This window comes from Salvelinus namaycush, chromosome 30, assembly GCF_016432855.1.
Source record: "Salvelinus namaycush isolate Seneca chromosome 30, SaNama_1.0, whole genome shotgun sequence".
Classification (NCBI taxonomy): domain Eukaryota; kingdom Metazoa; phylum Chordata; class Actinopteri; order Salmoniformes; family Salmonidae; genus Salvelinus; species Salvelinus namaycush.
Window position 1 is genome coordinate 12,082,378 of NC_052336.1, and position 21,191 is coordinate 12,103,568.

A 21,191-nucleotide genomic window follows, 5' to 3' on the forward strand; every position below is an offset into this window, starting at 1 on the left:
CAGTTTGAAGTGATTGTGTTGGCTAGCTCCTCTGAACAAGTGTCCTGACGAGTGAGCACATTTTCGAAGCCAGGCAAAACCACGCCTGATTAGCTCATTGTTATGGATGTATCCAAATAAATGTCACTAGAAAACGAATGCAAATACAGCTACTTTGCTGTTATTCTGGCAGCACTTTTTGACATGACTAAGTTAGCCATAGTTGGCTAGCTAGCAAGCAAAGGAGAAGAACGTTGCCAACCAGTATGGCAATGGAACATTTACAACGAACAACTGGGTCGCGTCCATAGATACAGAACAAAAAGACCGAACTGGGTCTAGCATCCAAACCGATAGAACTAAAGGCCAGCCGGCTTGGGTAGCAACCCTAGATTTGTGACGGGACTATATTTTGTGGAAGGATGAAATAGTATGAATAAATTCATAAAAATAACCTTTTTAATCAAAATATGTCAATCATTAATTGAAAATGTTGTTAACCCGTTGTATAAAAGTGCTAATGCCCTCGAAGCCGGTGTTTGGAGGATATATTGGCACGGTTTGCCAGCCCTCGACTTCGCCTCGGACCTAACAACACCTGTGCCAATATATCCTCCAAACACCGGCTTCGAGGGCATTAGCACTTCAACAATAGGACATGTCTAGGTCAAAAGAGTAAAAGTGACACAATCAACTTTAATTGGCAACACATGTAATATCATTGGGAGCAGGGAAGCCTTGGCCATTGATACATATTTAGTTTTTAACCCATATAAGTTAAAGGCACTGGGACAGGAAGTGATTCAGTATGTACCTACAAGTTAAACTAGTTAGCCAACAGCCATACGACTGCAAAGGCCACAGGCGTCAAAAAACCCTGTTGTAAATTGGGCGTTGCGTACGCTTATAGTTCTTCAGTGCTATAATAAATGGCCTGTCTTTAAAAAAAATATATTTCATTAGATACAAAACATGTCCGAGAGACATATTAGATACGAATAACCCCCTGATTTGGGACAGAGAACAACTTTGGTTGGACAAACAATTGTATGCATATTTGAACATAATGCCGCCACTTAATTTCTTAGTGGTTTGTTTTTGAACATAAGCACACACACACATTACTAGCAAGAAGATGATTTCTCATAACAGTCCCTTAATATCTACATAATGACCGCTGCAATTCAAAATCTTATCCCCATACACAAAAAATCGTACACAATGGCTAAGGTTTGCCAATAGGCTCATCACGTGTTCAGGAACAGGGCTTGTTTTCAGGTAAGACAAGAGCAGAGAAGACAGCAGCCATCATTAGAACTAAATAAGACGATATCTTTTCATGTATGCTTGTGTAACTGTAACCCCGGATCTGAAACACAAAATAGGTACATCTATGGACACAATCATTGCTCAGTTGGAGAAGAGGGTCAGACAATTAAGGCATTTTCTTGCCAGTCCCCCCTGAACTCCAATTCTTCCAGTAAATATGTCTTTAAAGAACAGGGAGAGGACTAAGCCCTTTCCACAACAAAAGCAAAGCCGTAAATATTCTGTGTGCACATGGACATAAGGCAGATTTAACGCAGTGAAATATTCGTAAAGTAAGTGAAAGTCATTTGATATACAGTACATTTATAATAAGTCAAATATAAAAAAGAATTTACACTGTACACTGTATCAATTCCAATTTAAATGAGACAGACGGGATGGATAAGTGTGACATGTTTGTTATGAACCATGTGGTGTCTTCACAAGTGGCAGGGGGAGCTTGTACAGCTCTGTGATATATCAGTTAAGACCTGATCTGGAAGAAGTTCAGAATTGTTCTGAGAGCAGATCACACAGGCGCTGTGACACAGTATCTCTGCTTGTTCTTAGTGTTAAGCGGTACATCTGAAAAAATAAGAGAGAGAGAGAGGTTAAATAGGTGAGAAGGCTGTTCATTGACTACAGCTCAGCATTCAACACCATAGTGCCCTCAAAGCTCATCATTAAGCTAAGGACCCTGGGACTAAACACCTCCCTCTGCAACTGGATCCTGGACTTCCTGACGGGTCACACCCAGGTGGTGAGGGTAGGTAGCAACCCCACCGCCACGCTGATCCTCAACACAGGGGCCCCTCGGGTGCATGCTCAGTCCCATCCTGTACTCCCTGTTCACTCATGACTGCATGGCAGGCACGACTCCAACACCATCATTAAGTTTGCTGATGACACAACAGTGGTAGGTCTGATCACCGACAACGTTGAGACCTCCCTATAGGCTGAGATCAGCGACCTGGCCGTGTGGTGCCAGGACAACAACCTCTCCTTCAACGCGATCAAGGAGATGATTGTGTACTACAGGAAAAGGAGGACCGAGCACACCCCCATTCTCATTGATGGGGCTGTAGTGGAGCAGGTTGAGGGCTTCAAGTTCCTTGGTGTCCACATCACCAACAAACTATCATGGTCCAAACACACCAAGACAGTCGTGAAGAGGGTACAACAAAGCCTATACTCAGGAGACTGAAAAGATATGGGATGGGTCCTCAGATCCTCAAACAAAATTATACAGCTGCACCATTGAGACCAGCCTGACTGGATGCATCACTGCCTGGTATGGCAACTGCTTGGCCTCCGACCGCAAGGCCCTACAGAGGTTAGTGCGTACGGTCCAGTACATCACTGCGGCCAAGCTTCCTGCCATCCAGGACCTTTATACCAGGCGGTGTCAGAGGAAGGCTCCAGCCACCCTAGTCATAGACTGTTCTCTCTTCTTAACAGCTTCTACTCCCAAACCATAAGACTCCTGAACATATAATCAAATGGCTACCCAGACTATTTGCATTCCCCCCCTCTTTTACACTGCTGCTACTCTGTTTATTATCTATGCATAGTCACTTTAACTCTACCTACATGTACATATTACCGCAACTAACCGGTGCCCCCACACATTGACTCTGTACCGGTACCCCTTGTATATAGCCTCGCTATTGTTATTTTACAGCTGCTCTTTAATTATTAAGATTTTTTATTTTTTTTTAACTGCATTATTGGTTAAGGGCTTGTAAGTAAGCATTTCACTGTAAGGTCTACAGCTGTTGTATTCGGCGCATGTGACAAATACAATTTGATTTGAAATAGGTTGGTCAAATACCTTGTCTGGATATTGAAAAAGAGTTGGTGACAGAGTACTGGGGTGGAGAATAATTCTCACTGGAGGGAGGTGAGGGCTACATACCTGTGCTTGAGTATTAGGCTCCAGTCTCAAGAGGCAGCCAACCTGGGTGGTCTTCGTATGGATGACACCAGCGCCCACAAAGTTGGAGGGGTTTGGATCTACCCCATCCAGCAAAGCAGCACCAAACCCCATTATCTGGAAAACAAAAACAGACACCAGATCAAGGTTAAGACTATCGACAACACAGCCCAACATGCTGACTAGAACGGGCGCTCGTGCGTCATCACGCGCATATTGATTTTGTCAACTCACACCAGACGCGATCAGGACACGCATGTTGAAATATCAAAACAAACTCTGAACCAACTATATTAATTTGGGGACAGGTCGAAACACATGAAACATTCATGGACATTTAGCTAGCTTGCTGTTGCTAGCTAATTTGTCCTGGGATATAAACATTGGGTTGTTATTTTACATGAAATGCAGAAGGTTCTTTTCTTCCTGGATCTCTGTAGAATTTTGAGTCACACAAAATTGTGTGTTCTCTACTCCGACAACAGCTGCAACAACGAGAGCATCCTGATGGGTTGTATCACTGCCTGGTATGGCAACTGCTCGGCCTCCGACCGCAAGGCACTACAGAGGGTAGTGCGTGCAGCCCGGTACATCACCGGGGCCAAGCTTCCTGCCATCCAGGACCTCTATACCAGGCAGTGTCAGAGGAAGGCCCTAAAAATTGTCAAAGACTCCAGCAACCCTAGTCATAGACTGTTCTCTCTGGTACCGCACGGAAAGCGGTACCGGAGTGCCAAGTCTAGGTCCAAGAGGCTTCTAAACAGCTTCTACCCCCAAGCCATAACACTCCTGAACAGCTAGTCAAATGGCTACCCCCCAAAAAACATGTGGACATCTTTTGCAACACTCTACACCTTGTAGAGTCCATGCCACGCAGGAGGTGTGGTCAGCATGTTACACAGTATTGCTAGTGAAGTCAGGGTGACCTTCATTCAGTTTCTTCACTTCTGTCTTTCATTTCTATCAACAACAACAAAAAACACAAGTCAAGACAAAATCTCCATAGCAATTCTAATCATAAAGGGATCTCACCTTGGCTTTGGTAACCTCTGTGTCCATGGAATGCTTTGCTTTGAAAATCTTTTGTACCTCTTGCTGAGGGCTGTGGGTAGAGAAAGTCAGTCACATACCACTAGTAGTTTCACCCTCAGCTGTTAAGGATGTGTAGGTACACTAGGTTTTACCTTGTTGCTGAATGATGGAAAATAGATAAATGTATTTCCATGTGAACGTTTTGACGTTGTTGCACAATTTTCAGATTTAGTTGCATTTAATTCAAATGCATTAGACTAAGGTGTATTTCACTGACCTATACCACCTACATAAATCAATATTTGGTAGAAGCGCTTTCTGGAATACCAGTGAATTGTTTAATAGTCGCCACAGACCGCACACTCCTAGGGAAACATTGATCTATTTCTCTTGGCAATGTTGCTCAAGCTATAATGGAATAATTTCACAAGACACTGTACCTATTCTGTTGGCATTTCCTTCACATTTAAATATACAGTAGGAGACAGTACACACTATATCAATATTTACACATGCAGGCCAATCTGAATGAATGAACCCTTTTGTGTCCTCGGAATACGAGGAAGAGTAAACTGGCACATTGTCAGATGGAATATTGTGTGCATATCAAAAAGAGAGAAAAAATATATATATATGACCAAGCATATAGCAGAGATATATGTTTCCTTACGCTCCAAGTTGTTTCCAGCGCTGAAAGAAGTCCTGCGATGTCATCTCTGTAGGCTGGAAAAACTTGTTTAAAGTAATAGGCAGTTTAACAGCAATGTTCTGGAGAGTTCCCCCGTACCTGTGTGTAGAAACAGGAGTAAAACAACGCTCAATAACTGCGAAATCGATACAGTAGCATTTCCAACAACGTTCATGCAAACATTTATCACATATCTAGCAAATAGTTGCACCCTGAAACAAACTCCAATATGCAATGTATTATAAAAGCATATAAAAGGAAGAAAATAAGTTCTTACCTAAACTGAATGTTGAGCACAGGTGCATCCACAAAGTCAGACATACACTCAATGTTGAGTATCTGCTGGAGTTGTGCACCCCCGTCCACAGTGGGGTCTGCAGGCTTGGCATGGACATTCAGTTGTAGGGGAACAGTTAAGAAAAAGGCACAATAGGGAGCAGTAAATGGCCACCCTTAAACAATACATAATACAGTGGGGCAAAAAAGTATTTAGTCAGCCACCAATTGTGCAAGTTCTCCCACTTAAAAAGATGAGAAAGGCCTGTAATTTTCATCATAGGTACACTTCAACTATGACAGACAAAATGAGGAGAAAAAAATCCAGAAAATCACATTGTAGGATTTTTAATGAATTTATTTGCAAATGATGGTGGAAAATAAGTATTTGGTCAATAACAAAAGTTTATCTCAATACTTTGTTATATACCCTTTGTTGGCAATGACAGAGGTCAAACGTTTTCTGTAAGTCTTCACAAGGTTTTCACACACTGTTGCTGGTATTTTGGCCCATTCCTCCATGCAGATCTCCTCTAGAGTAGTGATGTTTTGGGGCTGTTGCTAGGCAACACGGACTTTCAACTCCCTCCAAAGATTTTCTATGGGGTTGAGATCTGGAGACTGGCTAGGCCACTCCAGGACCTTGAAATGCATCTTACGAAGCCACTCCTTCGTTGCCCGGGCGGTGTGTTTGGGATCATTGTCATGCTGAAAGACCCAGCCACGTTTCATCTTCAATGCCCTTGCTGATGGAAGGAGGTTTTCACTCAAAATCTCACGATACATGGCCCCATTCATTCTTTCCTTTACACAGATCAGTCGTCCTGGTTCCTTTGCAGAAAAACAGCCCCCAAAGCATGATGTTTCCACCCCCATGCTTCACAGTAGGTATGGTGTTCTTTGGATGCAACTCAGCATTCTTTGTCCTCCAAACACGACGAGTTGAGTTTTTACCAAAAAGTTATATTTTGGTTTCATCTGACCATATGACATTCTCCCAATCTTCTTCTGGATCATCCAAATGCTCTCTAGCAAACTTCAGACGGGCCTGGACATGTACTGGCTTAAGCAGGGGGACACGTCTGGCACTGCAGGATTTGAGTCCCTGGCGGCGTAGTGTGTTACTGATGGTAAGCTTTGTTACTTTGGTCCCAGCTCTCTGCAGGTCATTCACTAGGTCCCCCTGTGTGGTTCTGGGATTTTTGCTCACCGTTCTTGTGATCATTTTGACCCCACGGGGTGAGATCTTGCGTGGAGCCCCAGATCGAGGGAGATTATCAGTGGTCTTGTATGTCTTCCATTTCCTAATAATTGCTCCCACAGTTGATTTCTTCAAAACAAGCTGCTTACCTATTGCAGATTCAGTCTTCCTAGCCTGGTGCAGGTCTACAATTTTGTTTCTGGTGTCCTTTGACAGCTCTTTGGTCTTGGCCATAGTGGAGTTTGGTGTGACTGTTTGAGGTTGTGGACAGGTGTCTTTTATACTGATAACAAGTTCAAACAGGTGCCATTAATACAGGTAACGAGTGGAGGACAGAGAAGCCTCTTAAAGAAGAAGTTACAGGTCTGTGAGAGCCAGAAATCTTGCTTGTTTGTAGGTGACCAAATACTTATTTCCCACCATAATTTGCAAATAAATAAATAAATAAATCCTACAATGTGATTTTCTGGATTTTTTCTTCTCATTTTGTCTGTCATAGTTGAAGTGTACCTATGATGCAAATTACAGGCCTCTCTCATCTTTTTAAGTGGGAGAACTTGCACAATTGGTGGCTGACTAAATACTTTTTTGCCCCACTGTATAAACTGGGAGGGATTTATTAAAACAGCATTCGGAAATGATTGATGAAAATGGCATAACAGCTTCTAGTAAAGGATATGAGCCTGCAGAGTATCTTGGCAGACCACAGAGGCAGCAAAATTCATGAACTGTGTTGATGTCTTGTTACCAAAGAACACATACATCCGACCTGTATGTTGAAAAAAAAGAGAATTAATTCAACCTTAAGATCTAATGGTCAAAACCTGATCATAATCACACTTAGGTGCATATGTATTTTTTGCTGAGGCCTACTCACCCAAATTCTGTCTGAATTCAGACTTCAGGCCGATCTGGAGGAGCTGGTTCTCGTATAGGACACCATTGTTCTTGCAAACAAACCTGGAAGGGAATGGCGCAAGTGGTAAGCATCTCATATCTGGTATCTTGGGATTAATGTACTGTATTGACTCCCAGGATTGGATTCCAACCAATATGCCAAGAGTCCCCCAGCAAGTGTTTTGAACAGACTCCACTGCTGACGTCTCTTACTTGTCTTCAGGTTCCTCTGCAGTGGGCAGAGTGGCGTTGGCATATGCTACTTGTGGAGTATTCGGCAGGAAACTGAAGCCAAGAGTGAGATGCACAGCGAGAATGTAAAGGGCAAGAGGAGCACATTCACACCAGGTTTTAGTAAGCTCCATGACGGATCAATGTAGTTAAAAAGCCCCTCCCTCCCTCCCTCTGATATTTGACCCACTGACACACTCTTTCTTACCTGGAGAAGTTCTCATCTGCAACAGGCCCCACTGCCACTGGTGTCTCTACAGGAAAGGCTGCTATGTTTTCAGAGAAGACATCCACCAGCAGGCTTGTCCCCTTGGAGGCAGGAGGGGCAGAGTTTTGTGTGGTGATGGTGCTGCCCAGGCCAAGCAGGTCTGTGGAGGGAGTGGGGGACGCGGCCACCTTAGGAGAGGTAACGGTCACAATTACTTCACTTCGGAAGTTCAAGATCTGAACCTATCAACCGCTCCAATTGGTCTTACGCTGATGAAAGTACAGAGCAACACACACACACCATGCAAAACAAAACAAACCTCTGTGGGAGGATCTATAATTATTAGGACTATACTTAGGACTCAAAAATAAAAATGATCCGTAAAAACCTAAGAGTATATACTGCTAAGTAATCAAGCTCACACAAAAGCAATGCGTCATCTTAGCATCTGGAATTGTCTTTATTCCGTGAGCAGATCAGATTACATGATGTTGCTAGGACAGTGTATTAAGGTTAGGGAAGTGACAAGTGAAAAACCCAGCATGTGCATCCAGAACCTGAAAGAGGGGCCCAGCAGAGAGCAGCACAGGGACAGCAGAGGCCTGGGGGGGCATGGGGGTGAGGGGGGCCTGCAGGAGGTAGGAAGAGGAGACCGGACGTGGCCGGTTGGTGGGGGGTGCGGTCGAGGCAGGGGCCAGAAGATCCCCAACAAACGAGAGAGGAGAGCTCTAATGAACAGATGAGGAAACCGTGAAGGTAGGACAGAACGAGAGAGCTGAGGACAGTTACGGAAGAGCAGAAAACACCAGGACAGAAAAATAGGAAATGTACACACTGAAAGGAGAGAAATAGGAGGCTCTAATAAGTAAACAACACATGACAACAGTAATACCTTGGCATTTGAGGTAGTGCTGCTATGGTCTGCAGTACCCCCATTGGCACTGCGTTCTTTGCGGTTCTCATCCAAATCGGGATGCAGGTTTCCTGGTCCCTTCTTCCTCTTGAGTTTGGCCAGTATAGAGGACTCCCTCTCAGGGAAGGGAGGCATCTCCTCCAACACCGTGGCCTTGAGGGGAGCACAGAATGAATGGGGAATGAAGAGCATGACCTGGGGTGGAGGAACTGGAGGCTCTACAGTGTCCTTTTCTGAATTACAGTCTATCTACCAACAAAGATTTTCTGTGGGATGTATTCTGAACAATTAAAAACTAAACAGCTAAGTGTAATATAAAACTGTTGTTTTTAATTACATGAAATGTAAAAGTGTCAATCTTGCCCACCTGCTAGCTCGCTGCCATAGAGGACCACAATGGAAATAAGCATTCAGGCTTCGTTTCTTTATGCTAGTTAATTTTTTATGCATGTAATGTCTCCAGCAGAGCATACTACTACTTTTAATGATCTAATAAATGCAATCAATCAGGGTTATAATGGCACAAAGGCAGGGTGGAATGTCACCGACCAGTATGTCAGTGCTGGCGATGCAGCTGAGGCGCAGGTACTCCACAGCACGCTGCTGTAGCTCAACGTCTGCGTTGCGGAGCTGGCTGTCTGAGCGCAACACCTCCTGGATGGTGCCCTTCACCTCAGGGAACAGGTTGATGAACTTGATGTAGGCTGAGAGCAGCAAAGCCCGGGTGGGCACCGAGCACAGGTGAAACTTGGAGTGGAGCAGGTCAAACTGGATGAGTGGACTAAGGAGTTAGAGCAAGAAGGACAATGGATGACACACAGTGAGTTATGTCTGTTCTCAGCTCCAAAGTAGAGGTCGACCGATTATGATTTTTCAACGCCGACACCGATTATTGGAGGACAAAAAAAAGCCGATACCGATTAATCGGACGATTAAAAAAAAAAAAAAAAAAATTTATTTGTAATAATGACAATAACAACAATACTGAATGAACACTTTTATTTTAACTTAATATAATAGATCAATCAAATCAATTTAGCCTCAAATAAATAATGAAACATGTTCAATTTGGTTTAAATAATGCAAAAACAAAGTGTTGGAGAAGAAAGTAAAAGTGCAATATGTGCTATGTCAAAAAGTGAACGTTTAAGTTCCTTGCTCAGAACATGAGAACATATGAAAGCTGGTGGTTCCTTTTAACATGAGTCTTCAATATTCCCAGGTAAGAAGTTTTAGATTGAGGTTATTATAGGAATTATAGGACTATTTCTCTCTATACCATTGGTATTTCATATACCTTTGATTATTGGATGTTCTTATAGGCACTTTAGTATTGCCAGTGTAACAGTATAGCTTCCGTCCCTCTCCACGCCCCTACCTGGGCTCGAACCAGGAACACATCAACAACAGCCACCCTCGAAGCATCGTTACCCATCGCTCCACAAAAGCTCCCTCTGCAAGGGGAACAACTACTCCAAGTATCAGAGCGAGTGACGTTTGAAACGCTATTAGTGCGCACCCCGCTAACTAGCTAGCCATTTCAGATCAGTTACACCAGCCTAATCTCGGGAGTTGATAGGCTTGAAGTCATAAACACCGCAATGCAAAGAGCTGCTGGGAAACGCACAAAAGTGCTGTTTGAATGAATGCTTACGAGCCTGCTGCTGCCTACCACCGCTCAGTCAGACTGCTCTATCAAATATCAAATCATAGATTTAATTATAACATAATAACACACAGAAATACGAGCCTTAGGTCATGAATATGGTCAAATCTGGAAACTATAATTTCGAAAATAAAACGTTTATTCATTCAGTGAAATACAGAACCGTTCTGTATTTTATCTAACGGGTGGCATCCATAAGTCTAAACATTCCTGTTACATTGCACAACCTTCAATGTTATGTCATAATTACGTAAAATTCTGGCAAATTAGTTCGCAACGAGCCAGGTGGCCCAAACGGTTGCATATACCCTGACTCTGCATGCAATGAACGCAATGAACACAATTTCCCTTGTTTAATATTGCCTGCTAACATGAATTTCTTTTAACTAAATATGCAGGTTTAAAAATATATACTTCTGTGTATTGATTTTAAGAAAGGCATTGATGTTTATGGTTAGGTACATTCGTGCAACGATTATGCTTTTTTCGCAAATGCGCTTTTGTTATATCATCCCCCGTTTGGCGAAGTTGGCCGTCTTTGTTAGAAAGAAATTGTATTCACAGTTCGCAACGAGCCAGGCGGCCCAAACTGCTGCATATACCCTGACTCTGTTGCACAGAACGCAAGAGAATAGACACAATATCCCTAGTTAAAAGAAATTCATGTTAGCAGGCAATATTAAATAAATATGAAGGTTTAAAAATATATACTTGTGTATTGATTTTAAGAAAGGCGTTGATGTTTATGGTTAGGTACGCATTGGTGCAACGACAGTGCTTTTTTCCCCGAATGCGCTTGTTAAATCCCCCGTTTGGCGAAGTAGGCTATGATTCAATGATAAATTAACAGGCACTGCATCGATTATATGCAACGCAGGACAAGCTAGATAAACTAGTAATATCATCAACCATGTGTAGTTAACTAGTGATTATGTTAAGATATTGTTTTTTATAAGATACGTTTAATACTAGCTAGCACCTTACCTTGGCTCCTTGCTGAACTCGCATAACAGGTAGTCAGACTGCCACACAGTCTCCTCGTGGAGTGCAATGTAATCGGCCATGATCAGTGTCCAAAAATGCCGATTACCGATTGTTATGAAAACTTGAAATCGGCCCTAATTAATCAGCCCTAATTAATTGATTAATCGGTCGACCTCTACTCCAAAGGATATTATTGACTGTACATTTCTCCAATCACTGGAGGCTGCTGAGGGAAAGCTCGTAATTGCTGGAATGGAGACAATGTAATGGAATAAACCACACGGAACCATGCTTTTGATACCATTCCAGCCATTATTATGAGCCGCCCTTCCCTCAGCAGCCTCCACTGTCTCCAACTGAGAATAACAGTGGATCACTGAAATATATGGCATTGATTGGTTACTAACCTTGACCTTGAATCTCCTGCAATCAAGTTCCCAAACTCCCCTAGAATGTACCCTCCGACCTTTACCAGGTTCTCATGGCAGGCTGGGGCCTGGAGTGCCTGTGGAAAGGAAAGAGAGTCAGAGTTACAGTTGAAGTCAGAAGATTTACGTGTATTTTGGGTATACAGTTGAAGTCGGAAGTTTACATACACTTAGGTTGGAGTCATTAAAACTAGTTTTTAAACCACTCCACAAATTTCTTGTTAACAAACTATAGTTTTGGCAAGTCGTTTAGGACATCTACTTTGTGCATGACAAGTAATTTTTCCAACAATTGTTTACAGACAGATTATTTTCAATTATAATTCACTGTATCACAATTCCAGTGGGTCAGAAGTTTATATCCACTAAGTTGACTGTGCCTTTAAACAGCTTGGAAAATTCCAGAAAATGATGTCATGGCTTTAGAAGCTTCTGATAGGCTAATTGACATCATTTGAGTCAATTGGAGGTGTACCTTTGGATGCATTTCAAGGCCTACCTTCAAACTCAGTGCGTCTTTGCTTGACATCATGGGAAAATCAAAAGAAATCAGCCAAGACCCCAGAAAAACAATTGTAGACCTCCACAAGTCTGGTTCATCCTTGGGAGCAATTTCCAAATGCCTGAAGGTACCACGTTCATCTGTACAAACAATAGTACGCAAGTATAAACACCATGGGACAACGCAGCCGTCATACCGCTAAGGAAGGAGACGCCTTCTGTCTCCTGGAGATGAACGTACTTTGGTGCGAAAAGTGCAAATCAATCCCAGAACAGCAAAGGACCTTGTGAAGATGCTGGCGGAAACAGCTACAAAATTATCTATATCCACAGTAAAACGAGTCCTATATCGACATAACCTGAAAGGCCACTCAGCAAAGAAGAAGCCACTGCTCCAAAACCGCCATAAAAAAGCCAGACCACGCTTTGCAACTGCACATGGGGACAAAGATCGTACTTTTTGGAGAAATGTCCTCTGGTCTGATGAAACAAAAATGGAACTGTTTGGCCATAATGACCATTGCTATGTCTGGAGGGAAAAGGGGGAGGCTTGCAAGCCGAAGAACACCATCCCAACCGTGAAGCACAGGGGTGGCAGCATCATGTTGTGGGGGTGCTTTGCTCCAGTGAACTTCACAAAATAGATGGCATCATGAGGCAGGAAAATTATGTGGATATATTGAAGCAACATCTCAAGACATCAGTCAGGAAGTTAAAGCTGGGTCGCAAATGGGTCTTCCAAATGGACAATGACCCCAAGCATACTTCCAAAGTTGTGGCAAAATGGCTTAAGGACAAAAAAGTCAAGGTATTGGAGTGGCCATCACAAAGCCCTGACCTCAATCCTATAGAAAATGTGTGGGCAGAACTGAAAAAGCGTGTGCGAGCAAGGAGGCCTACAAACCTACAAACAGTTACACCAGCTCTGTCAGGAGGAATGGGCCAAAATTCTCCCAAATTATTGTGGGAAGCTTGTGGAGGGCTACCCAAAACATTTGACACAAGTTAAAAGGCAATGCTACCACATACTAAGTGAGTGTATGTAACCTTCTGACCCACTAGGAATGTGATGAAAGAAATAAAAGCAGAAATTAAATAATTCTCTGCTATTATTCTGACATTTCACATTCTTAAAATAAAGTGGTGATCCTAACTGACCTAAAACAGGGAATTATTACTAGGATTAAATGTCAGGAATTGTCAAAAACTGAGTTTAAATGTATTTGGCTAAGGTGTATGTAAACTTCTGACTTCAACTGTATGTATGAAATAGGATAATGGATTGGAGTGTGTGGGTGGTTGGGGATTTGGGAGCAACACAACAAAACGGTATCAAGCAAATCCCACACAAACTCCTACCAGAGTGGAGGGATACAGGGCTGAGAACATATCAGTCAGCAGATCTTAACATGCACATGAGGGCATTTCCATGATGGGTATGTCATGAAGTTGAGATTCAATCTAGGCAGACCAGTATGTGGGGTAGCAAGTCTGAACATGGGGACAAATGTAACTAAAACAAAACGCAGCTGAAACTATGGTGGAACAGACTAAAGGAAAAATGGGAAGGCATCTCACTGGTTCTGAAAGTATGTATATCTGCAGTAGACATCAATGTATCTGATGTCAGAGTATGCAGTGGTAGAGATAATGGGCAATGAAGGAGGAAAGACACTGAAGAGGGCTCAAGACTACACATCCACAAAACTGGGATGGAGGGATGGAGCAGCAGTCTGGATGGGTCTGTTTTAGGATCTTACAGTGACCTACCAGTGAGAGACAGTGAGACAGACACAAGCAGAGACTGAAGAGAGAATCAAGTCATCTCATATTGCTGTACCAAAAAGCACAAGGCGGGCTCATAGTTTCCTCCCTGAGAAGACAAAGACAGGTTTAGTGGTGAATAGTGAATGACGCTCTCCATCCCCCTGACCTCACAGGTCACATCCAAGCAGGCAGAGCCTGTGATGAGCATCGGAAGTGAGCTGCTTAAAACTAATATGATTTAGGAAACACACCTATATCAGAACAGAAGCACCATTAGTCAATCCAGACAGACAAACATTAGGTTACAATGAGTTAGGTAGATGTTCCCCCATGGCTCGTTTAAAGACAGATTAGTCATAAAAATAAAATAAGGACCTCGAACACCGTCTTGGCAGCATAACCTTGCACTTCATCTCTGTTGATGACGATCTGGATGACGCGGTACCAGACCTCGTCACTGACATAGTCCCCAGCGAAGCGGATCAGGTTGAGGATGGTGTCAACATACCAGGTGTAATCAACTGCATACTTCTCTGCCAGGATGGCCACCTTTAGCACCTGTGGTGAGAGGTAGTCTTATCAGATCAAAGAACGATGGCATTCATGTTTTTATTTAGTTCTGTGGAACGTATTCTTCCAAATTATCTCAGTGGCATTTAAAACATGAAGCCATCATAAACTTTTGGTTGGTGAAATTAGAGAAATAGTTAGATACTGGGTTAGAACTCACGATCTCCTCTCTGATGGAGTAGTCTGCCGTCTCCAGGTAGCTGAGCATCTCTGCTACAATCTGTTTGGCGTTGCTGCGGTCACACATGGCATAGAGCAGGTCCACAGCACGCTGACGCACACTGACATCTCTCTCTGACTGCAGGATTCAACCAGGTCAAACACAAACATCAGGACTAAAGCAGAGTCACATTAACAGGAACAAAACAGACACAGGCATACATACACTATGTACTCAAGAAAACACTGAGTACTAGGATTGGCATATGTAGCTTGTGAATGCAGGTACAAGTGTGTTAGCGTACTTTGAGGGCATTTATGACCGTCTCGATGTGCGTCTTAACGGCCTCATGGGAGAACTCGGAGCTGGCTAGGGTGCACATGCTCTCCAGGGCCAGGTAGCGCAGGTTAGTCTCCCGGTGCTGGAGGAACTGGCCCAGCTGGTTACAGGCCCGCACCAGCAGAGTGGGCTCGCTGTTGGGAGAAAGACATGTGTGCCATTGTCACCAGGTCAGTCCAACTCAACACATACAAACTGCATTTCTTGAATACATTGGTCCTCTGTAGCTGCTGCAACTGGGAGAGGGACTGACCTGTCATGGTGGATGATTAGACTGATGGCCTCAAACAGGACAGCGTTCTTAGCGTTGGAGTGCTGCACCTTCTTCGACTTGGGAGGCTCCTGGGCCTTGTTCAGGATGGTTTCCAGACACTCGGTCAGACGGCCCCGGATCGCACCATCCTCTGAGGGGGCAGGAAAGGGGGAGGAAGGTGGTCGCAGATGAAAGCACAACTATGTTCATCCCGCCAACACTACAGCCCTTTTCTGAGTAATATTATGTTCATATAGTCAAACACCCACACGCATGTCATCATGCTCACACAGCTTCTTACCAGGCGGAGGATAGCACTGTAGGAGACGCAGGAGCTTGACAGAAAGCCAGGGAGCTGCAACAAAATAGTAGGTGTAGTCCTGCAGGTCAGTGGAGCCCGAGGAGACGATCTAGAGAACATGAGACATGACTAACACATTACGCCTCAAGCAAACAACTGACTAATATCTAAGGTTAATAATGATATTCAATGGTCAAAAGTAGACATTGGACAAAACCTGGACAAAACCTGAAATAAAACGTGACATATTGATGAAAGAAGAAGAAAGAAAAGTCCTGCACGCGGCCATATGATTACCCTGCTGAGTCTGGCTACAGCCAAGGAGACAGAGGTCTTGAAGTCCTCTGGGCTCTTCTGTGCCAGTGTGGTAATCAGGCTGGTGGCAGCGGTCACAACACCCTGCGCAAAAGTAATACAACTGCCATTACACACAAACAGCTAATCATTAATATTACACTATACACAAACCAATCAATTTTTTTTTGCATGCAACGTTTTCCCCTCATTACGTCTACAAACTATTAATTTAGCTCAAACATAGCCCTAACAATGAAGACAGAAAGACATGGTGAAAGAATCCTCTCCTCCACACCCCACCGATCCAAATCTCCCTCACTAAAACCAAAGGTCCATAGTCCTCGCATAATAACCCCTGACCCCATGGCAGTCCGTACCAGGTGCTGGTCATTAAGCAGATGAACCACCCGGGCGGTCCACTCCCCCATGAGTACTAGGTCTGGAGAGGTCCTGTTAAGACGCAGTAGGCACAGGGCAGCACTCTGCTTCACACTGTCCATAGTGTCCCTGCAAGACAAACCCTGGCAAATTATGACAGCACATCAGCATCACTTACCTGGTACATAGCTTAATTTTTTTAAAGTGAAAAGGCCTGACTGAAAGTTACAGCCTCAAATGTTAAACTGACAGAGAGGGTACCTCGGTCATTAGGATAAGTCTGCTCCACACCACTAGCCTTTCTTACCCAGCCACCAGAATGCGGGGCACCTCAGCTGCAAAAGCCTCAGCCATCTCCCTGCTGCCCACATTTGCAATGCAGTGTAAGGCCAGGTTCATGAAAGTGGGATTCCTGCTGGACAGGTCATTCTTTATGGCATTGTTGATCAGGCTGATGAGGTCACTGTTTGAGTTGACCAACACTGAGATGAACAGGTAACCCTGTGGATTTGGATAGAAACAAAGCGTTTATCAAACCTGAAAGGAATTAAATGGAAGTTATCATAATAGCTTAACATAAACCTTGAGGATAGATTGGACAAAACACTGTGTTTATAACACAATTAGATACATAACTTAATCCACTCACAATCACACAAAAAAATTCAAAGACCGGCTTCTCTACTCACAATTTGTTTCTCTGTGTACTTGTTGGAACTGAGCAGGTTGACTGCCTCCATGTGGCCAAAGTCGATGTCATGGCCAAGAAGGAATATGAAAAGCAGCTTGCAGACATATTTCTTCTTACTGTATCCATCTAGTGCTTTGTCTCCTGCAGCAAAACAGAAAGGTCGTTGTCATGACTATGAAGATTTAGAAGCAAAAAAAAAAAAATGGAAGGAAAGAATACTTTTAAGGCAAGCCAAGTCACCATGACTGATCACATGTGTTTGAGAGCACGGAGCATTAGTGTTCTTCCCTTCTAAAAGAGAAACATGCTAACCACTCCTATAAAGGGAACAAAAACGTGAAACCCACTTAGGAATAGATAAAAGTATGGCATTCCATGTTGCTAGGTAAATCAATCCCACAACCGACTGTAGTTGAGGAGAGGGTGAGTCAGCACCACAAGACAGGAAGCTAAGTGCAGCACTTTTTTCACCTTGGTGAAAGAGGGCAAATGGTGGGAGGCCAAATGAGTGCAGCTGTGCAACGAAAATAATGACGGATTCAGAATGTTGCACAAATAAATAAAGTATGTCCAATGCCGCTTACAGAAAACCTGGAAGTGCGCTAACAAATGTAGACCAACGCACATTATAGCATGAAGAGCTGCAACAGCATTCTTAAAGTGGGGGTTTAATGGAGCCCCCACCCCTGTCTGGAACCCCACCTCCATTGTGTGTGGGACGTTGTCCCATGAGAGAGATTAGGAGGGGCTCCACATTAAGGATTAGTTTCTCTAAGATAAGGCTATAATTCTCTCTCTCGTTTATGAACTTTCTGCGTAAACTAAGTATTATCTGGTTCAAAGAAAGATAAACATGAAGATGTTTACATCACAATCATAAAACCTTTCATCAATGTGTGTATTGAGAGAGAAAGAACAGGAGAAAGACAGAAAAGGAGAAGAGAGAAAAACAGCATAAAATATTTTCTGTAGAGCTCTACAGGAAGCTCCTCTGGAAAACAGAGGAAAGGATTCCAGCCTGCTGACATACTTTGCCCCCCTCAGTTTCCTGACAGAACAGTTGACTCAACAACTCTCCCTGTCTGGCTATGCCCTTTAGCTTCTCCCTGCCTCACTGAACCTATATAGCCTATCTCTAGGGATAGTTAGGGACCGTCAATAAATTATACAATGTAAATGGCACAATATTTTATGAATTTAAACAATTTATAGTTGGTGGGTGCGTTTTATGTCATTGAAATTTGGAGTTATTGACCTTTTAAAATATTGTCCCATAGGGATATCGAATGTGAAACCAAATTGATCATGGGTGTTACAATTGGGTCATATGCAGCTGTGCTCCAAATTTATGATTAGCCTACTTGGGTACTGCCAGCTGTGGGCAGGATTAAAATAAACCCAAACCACAGAAAACTGTTACAGTACCCTTCATTCCATGAGATAGTAAAAAAATATATAATCATCTCGCAACTCTCAGTTTTGGACAAGACTGACTTCATGACCAAAATGTTCCTATTTACGATGTAGTACATTTTGACACTAGAATCCATATTCAAAATAAGAAGTTGCTTTTTAGGGGTAGTCATTCTTTAACCAAATAGCCTGCCTCAGTGGTAGCCTAAGTACTCCATCAGTTTGGAAGGCAAGCCTTTCCATACAAATGTGTTGTTTCATGATAAAAATGAGCTGGGCCATAAACCCATCAAAAGCAACTTTGCAGGTAGGCCCTACATGTTTTCTACCCCCCAAAACACAGGTCACTTGATTTTATTGAAGCCACTATCCATTTTCACTTTGGAACAGCAGACTTATTTTAGGCTAGATAGAACAGGTGGTAGAGAACACTTCTGACATTCAGCGTAGCTGCATGGTGATCTCCTGTGAGGGCACTGTTAATCTAAGTGACTAGTGTCAGTGTCCACAAACATTATGTGGAACCATCAGACACCAACATGTGTTCACACCCAGATTTAAGAGCTTTTGCTTGACTTACCTTTAAATTTTGAGCGGATGTTGGCCAACTCTTTGTTAATTCTCTTGATCTCTGCTTCTTTACTTTTACCTGAAATGGAAAATAAAACATGTTATATGTTCAATGTCACCTGTATGGGCCATAAGTTCTGCAGTTGCAAGCCTGAACAACAGCACTTGTGGAATCGAACAGTTTGGCTGTACCACAGTACTCAGACTGGGCTAAATGATTGTTTCTTTTCTTTTCTGCAAAGTATGTGTATTGATGTGCCTCTGCACCATGAACTAGGGAGGTGAGGTCTGGAAATAAATTGGATACCCTTCAGGAGCAATGGTCTTAGTAGTAAGATGTCTAAATTACGGCATGGATTTATGTCAGGAGAGCATACCTGGGTCGGGAGAATCAGACCCAGACCTACGGTTTAGGATCAGTTTTTCTGCATGGCTCTGTAGCATGACTCATTCACACCTACATTGAAGTTATAGAAAGTTGGTAACCTTCACTGTCTCTGCTATGGATTTACGCAGGGAAACTAGTGCTCTAAATAGACTAATTTGCTCACAGAGCACATTTAGACTTCCGTAGTTCTAGTCTAGGTGAAAGTTCCCAGTCCCACCACCACAAAACCCTGCACTGCAGCTGGGTTTTTTGATGGTAGTGTATGCAATCCAGCGACTAGTATTGTTATTGTCGAAGGAATACACACTCATTAATAGACAGAGCATGATGTTAGTTGCTAGAGAGAAAAGGGAGCTAATTAGTTAGCTAGTCAGTCAACATTTGTAGGAGGTAACTAGTTTGCTACTAGATTAGATATACCCAGCACCAAAAATGTGTAAATTATCAATCTACAACGATGTAACATCAGCCAGCCAAAATGATGAACGTCACAATGCCATTTTTTTATTTCCTGACTCTGTGTGACCCACGCCCATTGGCTAGTTTGCTAAACTAGCTATCTTAGCGTGACATTAAACCAGCTAGCTAAGTATAACTAGTACAGTAAAATCTTGACTTGGCTGTCTGTAGCTAGCTATTTACCTTTATTTCACATGTTGGAAGTTTGTTTATGAAAACATAGTTAGCTACCGTCCTTTGCGGACTATTTTTTCTTCAATCTCTAGCTAACGTTGGCTAGCTATCATGGCTAACGTCAGTTTGCTCGCTAACTTAACTCTGTTAGCTACAGTACCGTTAACTGACGTTGGCAGGTTAGCTATTTGCTAGGCAACTGGGTAGTTAGCTAACTACCCACTCGTTGTTTATTTTTGTTAATTAAGTAGCAAGCTAGTTAAATATGGCGCGCGTGAGCCTTTACGTGGGATAGCTTGTTTCATAGCTAGCCTTGCATTCCTCCCAAATGAACTGTAACTAGCAGCTAACTAATCAACAAGTCAACTACTCACAGTTCCTAATGTCCGATATAAATACAGCGAGGCCACGCATTCCATCTCCTTTAGAGACTGCAGGCATTTTGTTCCACGCGATATTTATTTGTTAGCCTATTCTCTGCAGTCAGACCGTAAATAAACTTTATTTCAGTTGTTCGGGAGTAGGTTTCCGTTAAAGAGGCGGAGACATGCCCAGTAGAGACTGGGGACTCAGGATGTGTAAACGTCAGAGAACAGGCATTTTTAGAGGGAATGAGCCAACTCAAGATTCCCAGGGCGTGAAAAGTGGTGCAGTAGGCCACTCATTTCAAGTACAGTGATTGGTGTTATTGATGCATGGTGAATGTTGTTTCAGAAATACTTTTAGTTAGTATAATCTAGCAGACAGACAGAGAGAGAGACAGCAACAACAACAAATTGACGGATAAACACAGATACATGTCACTTTATTATGTGGATTCAGTCATTTTGACTGCATGGTACTGCAATCTATGTGCAAGTTATCCCTTTTTTGTATCTTGCAGGCCTATTCAGTATGTATTTATTTTGAGAGAATTTTCAACAAGTTTCATCATGTGTGAAATGTGTGTCCATGTTGAGATTTATTTTTTTTCCCCTTGGTCCTTCACATGGTGGTGCTGCTGTCACCACTTGGAAATCTTGTTGTTAAATAGAGTATGGTTGCATCCAAACACAAACTCTTTGGGTGGGGGGAGGGGGCAGATGTATCATGCACAGTTTCATGAATGATGATGCAGTCTTATAATTAGAGACAGTGGTAGGGCCTATCTCTGTTCCTCTTCCTAAAGCATGGACCCCTATTTGCC

At 43.0% G+C, this 21,191-nt stretch overlaps 1 protein-coding gene across 1 annotated transcript; it reads right to left on the minus strand.

The window, feature by feature from the left end:
• Window positions 1-1,012: 1,012 nt before the first annotated feature.
• LOC120025011 (AP-2 complex subunit alpha-2-like) lies at window positions 1,013-20,541 on the minus strand. Its single transcript, XM_038969440.1, has 22 exons — window positions 20,380-20,541; window positions 18,995-19,063; window positions 17,000-17,142; window positions 16,618-16,811; window positions 16,310-16,439; window positions 15,933-16,034; window positions 15,636-15,744; window positions 15,335-15,485; window positions 15,047-15,215; window positions 14,743-14,880; window positions 14,388-14,570; window positions 11,724-11,821; window positions 9,216-9,447; window positions 8,646-8,819; window positions 7,754-7,941; window positions 7,295-7,377; window positions 7,097-7,186; window positions 5,218-5,341; window positions 4,923-5,039; window positions 4,253-4,322; window positions 3,203-3,337; window positions 1,013-1,872 (listed from the first exon to the last, which is right to left on the minus strand). The coding sequence occupies exons 1-22, from the start codon at window positions 20,444-20,446 to the stop codon at window positions 1,795-1,797; spliced, it is 2,844 nt and encodes a 947-aa protein (XP_038825368.1). The 5' UTR covers window positions 20,447-20,541; the 3' UTR covers window positions 1,013-1,794.
• Window positions 20,542-21,191: the final 650 nt, after the last annotated feature.

What these genes read in the sequence shown, in the direction of transcription:
- LOC120025011 (XM_038969440.1), bottom strand. Translation starts at nt 20,446, where the DNA reads ATGCCTGCAGTCTCTAAAGGAGATGGAATGCGTGGCCTCGCTGTATTT. An exon ending in AGTACACAGAGAAACAAATT is followed by an intron (nt 16,812 to 16,999) that starts GTGAGTAGAGAA and finishes CCAAATCCACAG; the next exon opens with GGTTACCTGTTCATCTCAGT. An exon ending in GCAGATGAGAACTTCTCCAG is followed by an intron (nt 7,378 to 7,753) that starts GTAAGAAAGAGT and finishes ATTCCCTTCCAG; the next exon opens with GTTTGTTTGCAAGAACAATG.